At 41.4% G+C, this 11,519-nt stretch overlaps 1 protein-coding gene across 5 annotated transcripts in view; it reads left to right on the forward strand.

Annotated features, from left to right (window-relative positions):
* carm1 (coactivator-associated arginine methyltransferase 1) overlaps positions 1 to 11,519 on the forward strand; it is a 139,978-nt gene that overhangs the window by 37,328 nt on the left and 91,131 nt on the right. For all 5 annotated transcript variants that reach the window (XM_077556213.1, XM_077556214.1, XM_077556215.1 and 2 more), the window contains exons 8-11: positions 2,593 to 2,674; positions 9,098 to 9,183; positions 9,299 to 9,388; positions 9,458 to 9,595. In XM_077556213.1, the coding sequence (XP_077412339.1) occupies positions 2,593 to 2,674; positions 9,098 to 9,183; positions 9,299 to 9,388; positions 9,458 to 9,595 (396 nt within the window). The remainder of the gene's footprint in view (positions 1 to 2,592; positions 2,675 to 9,097; positions 9,184 to 9,298; positions 9,389 to 9,457; positions 9,596 to 11,519) is intronic.

Genomic DNA, 11,519 nt, shown 5'->3' on the forward strand with positions numbered 1-11,519 from the left:
TGATTTAAAACAAAAAGGAAGAAAAAAAAGAATATTTGGTACATTAACAAACGTACCATGTTAAGTTTCAATCAATCAATAAGTAAATGTTTACAATCTTTTTATGTTAAATTTTTAGCAAGTCACAGTGTCCCATCAATGGTTAACTATTTTTAAAACAGACCCCAACTACTCGTGTTGTTAGTGTCACGCTGGCACCTGCACATGTGCACTTAATTTTTTTTTTTTTTAAGGACAACGAAAACTGCAAATGCCTACCATCTGTCTCTTTACGTCACCACTGTGGCTGCACAGGAGAGCTTGTGAGACTCCGTACGCAGGTCTCGCTCTAAACGGGTATCTCATGCCGATAGCACAAACACATCAATCCATCCATTCATCCAAAAGAAATGGAATAATACAAAAAGCGCGCCGTAAAGACAGCTGTTAGCTCACTAGATCCACTGAGTTTTCTCCTAGTCTGTGTGTGCGCTTCTCGTCCTTTTTGTTGTCATTGAAGGCTATGACGGAAAAGTTTTCTTTGTTGTTTGTTTTACTTGCGAATGCATGCACACAGTTACTCAGTCAGTTTCCTTGTTAAATGAAGAACAGCGAGAGGTGCTTCATGCATTTTTAGCTGGTAAAGATGTTCTTGCTTTTTTTTTTTAATTTACCTTCGATGACATTTTCATCCGTTGCTGTGATTGGTCAAAACAAAAGTTTGGTAGGCACAAGACACAAGTTGCTGAATGTAATGTAATGTAATGAATGACTGTAAATGGTACTTCATTTATATTGCGCTATTCCACTTTACAAGGCCCTCAAAGCGCTTTACATTTGACTACTCATTCACCTACTGATGACACAGGATCAGGAGGAACTGGGGGTTCAGTATCTTGCCCAAGGATACTTTCACATGGTCACAATGACATAGGATCGAACCCACAATTTCTGGGTTGCATGATGACTTCTCTACCACTGAGCCACGTTACCTCCATTGTCCCGCCTTTCCCGAGCAAATCACAGTGGAGCAGTCCCAGATTTATATTGTGGTATTGAGTATTAAAAGAGCTCCCTTGAGTGAATCACAATGATCAATCTGGCTATTGCTAGATTTGGCCACCACCGCTGTAAGAGAGAACTTAAAAGCCTACCAAGGCTATTGCATTGACGTCCGTGTATCATTTGATAGGCTTTTATTTTTAAGTTGGCCTTCGCAGCGCATGATGACCTGGCGACATGCTTGACTCGTTCTCGCGCTTTATTCGAATGTATCACAGCTCTATCCATTGCACCACTAATTAAAACATGCACTCGCACCGTACGCCCGGATGATTTATTTATTTATTTTTAATCAGCAACACTTTAAAGTTGGCCGTATTGGTCGCTGTGTCGAACCATGGATATTTGAATGACATGTCAAGTGCATGTCTGCTTTCAGCGATTACTTTTCTTGTTCGATAATGTGTGAACTGTGCACGGCGTGTGGCGACATGCCAATTAATATTTTGGGGGTGGGGTTAGAGGTCGGCTGACGAAAACGAACGGTCGTTCACAAAGTTCCCAATGATGTCTGGTCGCATTTTTCACTATCCATGCAGTCTAAAGCTGCGTGCTGCACTCCCCTCCCCTCCAGCCTCCAATAATTAGAAATTCAAGTTATATTCAAGTAGTAGTTAAAATAAGCGTAGTACTTGTAAGAGTAAAAATGTACTTGCACAACAGAACAGGAGATAGAGATTGTGCCCAAGTATTGTCAAGGTCTGCTATTCTCCGGTCCAAGTCTAAAAGTTTTGCATCAGTTTTTCTCCTTTTGGCTGCCGTATAAGAAATAATTTGACTCCGTAAATAGTCCTTACGTGCCTCCCAAATTACAGAAACAGAAACATTTGGGGTGTTATTGATATCTAGAAATGGTTTAATCTGATCAGAAAGAAACTTCACAAATGTCTCATCTAATAATAAGTGTGAATTAAAACCTCCAATTCCTGTGGTCGCACCTGCTTCCGATAAATTTAGCTTCCGAACAAGCGGTGCTTGATCTGTTATAACTATAGTTTGGTATATGTATGATCTACATGTGGAAAAAAAAAAGAATATTCCCTATCCAGATATGTTGCTTTTACTCTGTAAGATCTGTTGGCACAGATGTAAAACTGGTGTGAATGTAATAATAAAAATAATAATAAAACGACATGTATCCAATTGTCTTCAAACTTTGGGTATTACATCTAAAGATGTTTAAAATAAAAAAGTTATAGAAAGTTTTTTTCCCCCCATCACACAGTCACTGTGGAGATGCAGTATTTACAAAGCGAAATGATGAATTTTTGTGGGTCTAAACGGAGGCAAAAACTCATGAAACTATACACACACAAGGCCTGGCAAAAAACATCTATATTTTGTAAGGTTCTTGTCCTATGTAACAGTACCCCACCATGGTAATACCCCAATGTGGCCAGGGTTGGGTTATAAAGGACCCTTTATAGCTGCTCGTAGCTGTAGTAGCTGATATTTGATCTTACTTGTAACATTTTGGATCTTACTTGTAATATTTGTGTAACTGAAAACTATCAGAGATGGCTTAATATCAATTTTTTTTTTGTTCCTCAGGTACCAGCCTTCCTTTCATGGTGTAGATCTCTCTGCGCTTCGGGGTGCAGCAGTGGATGAGTATTTCCGCCAGCCAATTGTGGTATGTATACCAAGAATCCTCAATAGGCAGACTCTGGCCTTGTAGCTTTTCTGGTCATTGTGGTAGTAAATGTATGCACACAGAAAATGTACAAACATATTTGCATTGTTACACTCCCCATGTGATATGATTGAGACGATCAAGTTGTTGAGAAGAAGCTTTTGGGGGATAGTGGGTGAATGGAGAGCAGAGAAGTGGTGGTTTATAGGAAGTAAAGATCTTGAATTTACTTCCTAAAATATGACAGCAGCAAAAAAAAGAAAGGAAAAAAAAGTGTTTAAGTTTTTCATCAATTTTATGGGGTTAGGCTGTGGGGGTAGCATCCTATGCGGAGGATCCAAGACCACCCACTTCCAGCCACATTTTCCAGCTCTTATGGGGAGCCCACCAGCCAGGAGACTAAGTCTCAAGTGTCTACTGGGTCTTTCTCATGATGTGCACGAAATGTGACAAAACAAAACCCAATCCCAAAATGTTTGACCTTGGGCTATGAAAATTGGCAGGCACGCGTAAAACCCCCCAGATGTACAAAAAAGTTCATTATATACATATCCTAAAATGTATAGGAAGTGGATTTTTTTCTTATTTTGGCCCATATTTGAACATTCACAGAGGTCACACTTTTCCCCCCTTTTACTAGGCGATTCATCCGATTGACTTCAAACTTTTCCCTGTATCATTTTTAGACATGGGACAGCAACTGGGGAAAAAAATCTTGAGTTTTCGAAGTACCATATGACAAGGGCGGATCATCAAGTTTCTCATTTGCTTCGCCACAGGGAAGGAAATGCTTAATAACTTATGTACATGTTCCCAAAAAATCCCAAACTTTACATGTGTGGTAATCGCCACAACCTGAAGGAATCTTTTGACCATTTACACCTACGTCACGTGGGCTGGGTATTGCCAACAACCTCACGATACGATACGTATCACGATACATATGTATCCCAATACATGACCTTTAAGGCGATACATATCCCAATATTTTACAGTAATTTACAGTACTTGCATTTTTATTTTAACAGTCATATGTATACCTAAATGATGTTTATTATGCTGGATGGCAAAATTTTTTGTTAGCAGCTCTTCTGGTTTAACACCAAGCGGCATGCCTGGCCTAAATGCGCACGCACTGCAGAGCAAGGAGCGTCTTTCACAGACACATTGGGAAACTTAATAAATAGGCATGGGCTGATATGAGTAAAAATATCAAAGTATTAAAATTACAACTCTAAAATGTGCTTATTTGAAATATTTGGGGAAATGCCAGCATTTTTTCATGTAACACATTCTATTTTGTTTTTAAACAAAATATAGAAAAAATTGGTACATTTAGAAACATGTACCATGTTAAGTTTATAAATAAATAAATGTTTATATTTTTCCTCTATTTTAATTTTTCTTATCAAGACACAGTATCCAATCACTGGTGGGCTATTTTTAAAACTGAGCTCACACTTACGCTTTAAATGAATAAATAAATAATAATTTTTAAAAAAGTAGGCTACAATGCAAACTAAACACCCAAGGCACTCATGTCCCCTTTCGTCTGCTCCCCCACTTCGCTCTTCCGCTGCACTCATGCGACACGTGGACTAATTGAAGGCAATTGACTTCAAAGACGCTGCTTGTTAAGTACAATGTGCCCATGTCTCTTCAGCTCCCCCCTCACCTCCTGTTCGTGCTTGAGCGAAACCTCAGAGGCTGCTGTTCAGCGCAAGCAACCTTGCTTTAACTGCCTATTTAAAATTAATGAGCAATATCGATTATGACGCCTGTTTATCGATACATGTATTGTAATGAGGCCCACAACGATGTATTGCTGTATCGATTTTTTTGAGCACAACCCTACTACGTCACGTGATCACGTGACTTCACCAGTGTGGATGGTGGAAGTGAATGAATGTTGAATTGAAGTGGATGGAACACGGAGTGACTTAGGGACTGTTTTTATACTAATTATACGTTATTATTGCCCATCTATGACCATCCATCCATGACATCTACTAGTTCGACTGAAGTTTGCCTGTTGGTAAAAGTGGTACATTTAGTCCGGACTCATTGGGCGTGAATATTCAGGACAGTCTAACGCTTGATGTGCGTGTAAAAAAGCTTAACGCTGCTTAATGTTAGAAAACTGAGCAATTGCTAACAAAATTCACATGCCCATCTCCACTTATGTCCATTTCAACCTCTGAAAATATTAAAACAATCACCTCAGCATTTTGGATTTTATGGGCATTAAGATTTTTTCTCCCACAGAGGTTCAATATGGAGAAAAAGCTTAACGTGGCTTAATGTTAAAAAACTACAGCCAATCGCCACCAAAATTCTCTTGCACGACTCTACTTATGCCCAAGTGGAAAAAAAGCAGTTCTAGTAATATTTTTAATGTGCATTTGGAAAGAGAGAGTTGCGTCAAATATAACACCAAGATTTTTTTGCTGAGACACATTGTGTAATAGTACATTTATCAAGACTTGTGTGGTGGTTGAATGGTGGCCCTTAAACAGGTGTTGGTAACAGGCGAGGCCAACAATCATCAGGCATCAGCCACAATGTGCTTCCTTTTTAGATGGTTGAGCATCCCTGTCGGTCTCAATTCATTTCCTATGCAGGGTTTGTCCTGGCTCAAATTGAGGCAGAGGTGGTATCACGCCAGCTACGATGGGTGACTACTGATACCAGGTATCTATATCGGTGCCAATATCAGTCTCATTCTAAGGTATCGGTACTTGTGGCGGTGACCAATACCATTATGGGCCGCCCTCCTGCAGACATTTTATGATCAGGGACTAGAAACTAGAAATTATATGAATATAAAATTGCCATTAACTACAATCATTAAAAATTCATCTACTAGTACGTATTAAATTGTAAATATAGTTCAGCGTTGTTGTACACTATTATGTTTATTGTGTATACTGTTTTTTTACGACCTTGGCGATGGCTGGAGCGCGCCACCTCTACCTCGTAACCAAGAAATGGGTGTGCGCAATGGTTGAATGATCTGTTTCTTCTTCGGTACATTAAAGTTTATAAATAAATAAATGGCTATTTGTTTTTTGGTTGTTGCTTCAGGTCTTTCCGGTGCACTGCTGTTGGTATAGTGCCTCCATAATGGCGCAACACTGCAACTGCAGTTAAAATGCGTTCCTGCCGAGCTCAACCAACACAGCTGGAGCGCTGTGTTAAGTGATATCAGTGGCTCAGGCTGGAGGTGGAGAGCAAATTAGGTGGAGGTGGCTGCCTCTGAATTTTGTACAAAGGAAAAAACCTTCTATGGGAGTAGGGCGACAAGGCAAAAATTGCCTTTCTGCCTCACCCTCTGTGACACACGACATTCGTGCATGTGACTTTCAGGCTCGTACACATAGACGTGCACGCGGAGGCCTGCGACGCAATACTAGAAAGTTGAAAAATGTTCAACTAATTGGTTCTTATCTTCTGCACACCTATGCACATATTACACAAACACCAACAAAATTAGCCAATGCTAAATGATTAACAATCGCTATTAGCATTTGTCCTGGATAAACTTGATTCACTTAGTTGTGCTTTTCCTGAAAATCACTTCATAGTCCAACATATAAAAAATCTAATTTGATCAAAATATTAAATGGTAAATGGAATTGACTTAAATAGCGCTTTATCTTTATCATATGTTTACTAAGCCTGACGTATTTGCTTGTGTCGAAGCACACAATGGCCATTGATGCAGCATATTAACCGCACAAAGGTTTTTTAAACAACTTGCCTATATGCTCCAGGATCCCGCGCCATCACCCTGGTGTTTTTCTTTGGTTCCATCTAGGGTTAGGTGGTATTCAAATTTTGACATCATTTTACCGTCTCTACATTTCACCGGGGTATACGGTAATACCGTTGCTAATTTTAGACTTTTTAAAAAAGATTTATCGTGCACTGACAACAGCCAATCTGTCGAAGGACTATACACCCTGTCCACCTTGACTCTCAGCACCAGAACGCCACAGGGATGTGTTCTTAGGCCTTTGCTCTATTCCCTCTTCACCTATGACTGCTCACCATCCACCACACGAACACCATCGTTAAAGTTGCTGATAACACAACTGTGGTCGGACTGATCCACAAAAACGAGACAGCCTACAGAGAAGAGACAACAATAATTTGGACTTGAACATTTCAAAAACTAAAGAAATTATAATAGACTTTTGGAAATCAAAACTGACTAAGCACTCTAATCTTGACATCAATGGAGAGAAGGTGGAAAGGGCGGACTGTTTCAGATGCCTAACACACATAACAGCTGATCTCATCTGGTCAGTGCATATCAGCCATCAGGTGGGAAAATCAGAGGCTCTACTTCCTCAGGAAACTGAGGCAGTCCCTGAAAACCTGCTGGTCAGGTTCTATAGGGCCACTGTGGGGAGTCTCCTGTCTTATTGCTGCACGGTGTGGTATGCAAGCTGCACAGCAGCGAACAGGGAGACTCTCCATAGGGTGGTGAGAACGGCGGAGAAGGTGATAGGGATTACATTGCCCCCGCTGGCTGAGATCAATGCTGGCAGGCTACACAGTAAAGCCAGCTCCATCTTCAAAGACCCCATACACCCTGGCCCAAACTGTTTACCTCCCTCCCTTCTGGAAGAAAATACAGGACACTGGGCGGGGGCGCACAAATAGACTACTGCATTGTTTCTATCCACAAGCAGTTAAATGCATAAAACCTCCTTAATAAATGCACTTAGGCATGACCACTTTTAAATGGACTTCATATTGGCATTAGGGCTCTTTTTATTATTTGTTGTGTATAAGTAATATGTCATTGTTGATCATTTATGTTTTTATGTAGTGCCGAAGGCAAGGATGCTGCTGAAATAAGTTTCATCGTGTACACAATGACAATTAAAGTTCTATTCTATTCTACATCTGTTCACTGTGTGCTCCGGTTGTATTTGTAATAATCTTTTGTGTGACGGAGCGCATTTGAATGTCTGTCACTCCATGACAGCATGTTTTTGGCGTGTGCAGCTGATGTGCATGTGCTCCTTTTACGCCGCGGAGCCAAGCTCAGCATTACCGTAGCATTAACTGTTCCTTGCGGACCAGCACAAACTTCTAGCGGTCCTACACACTTACAAATTGTTTCTTGGATTACTGGACTCTTTACTGAACCGGTGGACCCCGCTGTGGGCGCACACTCGACATCTACGCGCCACACAAACATACGCACGCGACACACAAACATACGCACGCACCCCAGAGCACACAGATAGCCTACTACTTGGATTGATGTGTGTCCATGGAGGAAACACAAAATCACTGATTTTTTTGGTATAAATAAAAGCGCTTTGTGGCGTGCTTCTGGAGGTAATATGGAGTTAATAGTACCGGTAGTTGGTAAACAAACCCATGTCTTTGCAGCAGTGAGCGGGGGATATCGTTCCTCAGATAAGTCCGGAGTTACGAAGTATATTCCATCTCACTCCGTTACAGTCCTCATGCAGATTTTGCATACAGGTCTCATTGACATTTGCTGCCAAATTGTAGCAGTTGCATTTTTTTCTTTTCTTTTTAGGGGACTGCTTAACCGAGTTGTGCGACTGGTCATTTTGTCTCGCTCCGTCTGAGTGGTCATGTGACTGTCACATTACTAAGAGCTTACTATTCATTTTAAACTGTTGTAGTAATATTAATTGTTAGAGTATTACTAATTTGAAAACACAACTACAAATGTTGTTATAAAAAATAAATGTTTAATATCATAATAGGTCATTATACGCTGCAGTTTTTTAATAATTTTTTATGACGTTATTGAAAGTTACACCATTGCCATTTTTAGTCTTGGCAAGAGAACGCAATCTTTGCAAAATAACCGTTTTTTTTCCGAGGGGACGCAAATGTTGCGAGGGAACGCAATCTTTGCAAAGCAATGCAATTTTTTTGTGAGAGAACGCAAAGTTTGCGAGGAAACGCAAATAATTTTTTTCCCCCTACGTCACCTTAGCGGCGCCGTACTATTGCACATGTTTGTGCAGTGATTTTTTTTTGTCCCCATCTTCTCTCAGCTTCCCACTTCCTTGTTTTGCACAGATATAGAGCTCTCTGGTTTTCATGTTGATCACATGTCTAACAAGAATAGATCGTAGACAGAATCCAAATTTGAATTTGAGCTTAGAACGCATCTGTCTGTCATACATTCCAATACTTGAATATTCAAAAATGGGTGGATTAAAACGAAATGTGCTATATTGTGCATCAGATCCTTCTCATTTCATATTCATATTTCGATGTTAAACACAAATGTTTTCCATTCTACTGCAAAAATTAAGTGTTTGACCTCATGGTTGCAATACTTTTGGAGGGAAGTGTATGTAGCAGCGTTTAGATCTTACGCTATTTTTGCTTGATGGGATGAGCTCAGATCTCCATCCGCAGGACACATTTGATATCCGTATCCTGATGGCAAAATCAGTGAAATACACAGTCAACTTTCTGGAGGCCAAAGAAGAGGATCTTTATAGGTATGTTTTCACACATTCCTTATAGGTGTGTGTGAGAGAGGATTGATATGAATTTGATAAATGTCTTAACGGTATTGTGTGACCTTTCCCTGTGATATTTCCCCCTGTCTTTTAGGATAGAGATCCCCTTTAAGTTCCACATGATGCACTCAGGCCTTGTACATGGTTTGGCTTTCTGGTTTGACGTGGCATTTATGGGATCAGCGTAAGTCACATAATAGATCATTAGACCAATAATACCTCCCTTTATTTATTTGTTTTTTTTTCCTGACAGTATGACAGTATGGTTGTCCACTGCACCAACAGAACCTCTTACTCATTGGTATCAAGTACGCTGTTTGCTGCAGTCTCCTCTCTTCACAAAGGCTGGGGATACGCTGTCTGGCACTGCACTACTAGTGGCCAACAAGAGGTATGGTTGTTCAGCGTTTCTGTTCTATTTATTCAGCGGCAGCGGCCCGCCATTCCGAAATCGTAACCGCTGCTCCTTCAAATTACCAATTAAAGAAGTTGGAGGCTTGAGAGGAGTGCAGACAAGCAGCGTTACATAGGATGAATAGTGAAAAAGATGACCAGACATCATTAACTCTAGTGTTAGCTGGTCAAAAAAAAAATCATCAGGTGGAACAGTGCAAGTGAATGTTTTAATTAGTAGTGCAACGGTTCTTTGAGCCGTGATGCATTCGGTTCAAGTGCAAGAACGAATCAAGCTGGCCACATCGTGCTATGGTCAACTTAAAAATAATAGGCTACCAGTTATAACACATGAACGTCAATGCAGTAGACTTGGTAGGCTTTTATTTTGAAACTAACGTGTGGTGGTGTGGCATCTAACTTGACTCGTTAAGGTCCACGGTCTTGTGTGGCTGTTTGTTCCTCGTAAATACACACCGCACCGACACGACTATTACTTACCTTCAGCGCATGCCCGAGAAGTAATTCCTCTCTGCACCATCGGCGGCGGTAGTCATTCCTAAAGGCAACCGACAACCTCTTTACGGGGGCGGGATATAAAAACGTAAACAACTCAAACCGGTGTTGACAGCGGCGCAGGGGTAAACGCGGCGGCTAGCTGGTGAAGCGAAAACGGGCGCTGGAACAAGCTTCGTCCGCTTCTTGTTCCCGAACGCATGGATGTACTCCGTTGTGGCGTATCCTGGACCCTGTCGACTCGTAGCTGCTACAGATCGTCGGTTCACCCGAAAAGCTTCAGCCGTGCTGCCCTACGAATTTTGGACGCGGTGCCGACCTCTAGCTTCTGAAGGAGCTTCCTCGAGACCACCGGACGGAAGGGCAATGCACCCCTGATGCTCCCACAAGGATCGCGCCGTTAAATGCGCGGTCATTGACAAACAAAACGTTTATTTTGAGGGAGTTTTTTTCTTTCCAACAATTTGGATTTCCTATGCCTGACGGAGACCTGGACTGTCGCTGGTGAGTCCACCGCTATGATTGAATTACTACAGCCTGGCTGTGCTTACTTGGGCGCTCCGAGGACCTCGAGCCGCGGTAGAGGAACGGCGACTATTTAAAAAACAAAAAAATAATTTAAATGTAAACGATGTCTATTTACCACATCGGTCACAGCTTTGAAGCCACCTTCTTTAAAGAAACTGTCAATGTGCTTTGCTGTGTCATTAACCGAATTTCAAAATACAATAAGGACTTTTTAAACGACTTTGCAAGTCGTCTTGCCGAAATCATGCTGAAATATGATCATATCCTCTTTATGGAGGACTTCAATATTCACGTGCGCTGTCCTGAAAAACCATAAAGTTGAGTTGAGTACTGTTTATCCGCGTTGTCACTTGCTTTTCTTGCCCCGTGCACTGATTCGCTTGCTAAAAGCCAATCACAGTGATCAAATGCCCCCGACGTCGATTCAACATGTCGAATTTGCTGGAAAGACCCTTACCCCAGACGTATTCCAACTCAATTCGACTTCACGACTAATTTGTACACTGATCAGATGTCGCACGCCATCGGCCCTAAGCTGACCGACTCCCGACGTCGGATTGGTGTATTTAGGCCTTAAAGTGCTCGCCACGTCAGCTACTCCGCGCTGCACCACTCCACCCCTTCCCTCCCAAAGAAACTGTGGAGTGTGGGGGTCCGCACACTCTACTATAAAGGGAAGATAATAGCTGATAGGTGCAGTCAGAGTAAAACAGTCAGGGTTCTTCGTACTCATCTGGGCATTGGTGGAGCATGCATGATGGAGAAAAGCTTTACTATTACCTTTTTAAACGGCACAATGCACCTTTAATATTGTCGTCTCCATTGAGATGCGAGGTGCAGTCAAATGCAGTTGATCATTTCATATGCACACAGAAAGA

Source organism: Vanacampus margaritifer, chromosome 2 (genome assembly GCF_051991255.1).
Source record: "Vanacampus margaritifer isolate UIUO_Vmar chromosome 2, RoL_Vmar_1.0, whole genome shotgun sequence".
In the NCBI taxonomy this organism is placed as follows: Eukaryota; Metazoa; Chordata; class Actinopteri; order Syngnathiformes; family Syngnathidae; genus Vanacampus; species Vanacampus margaritifer.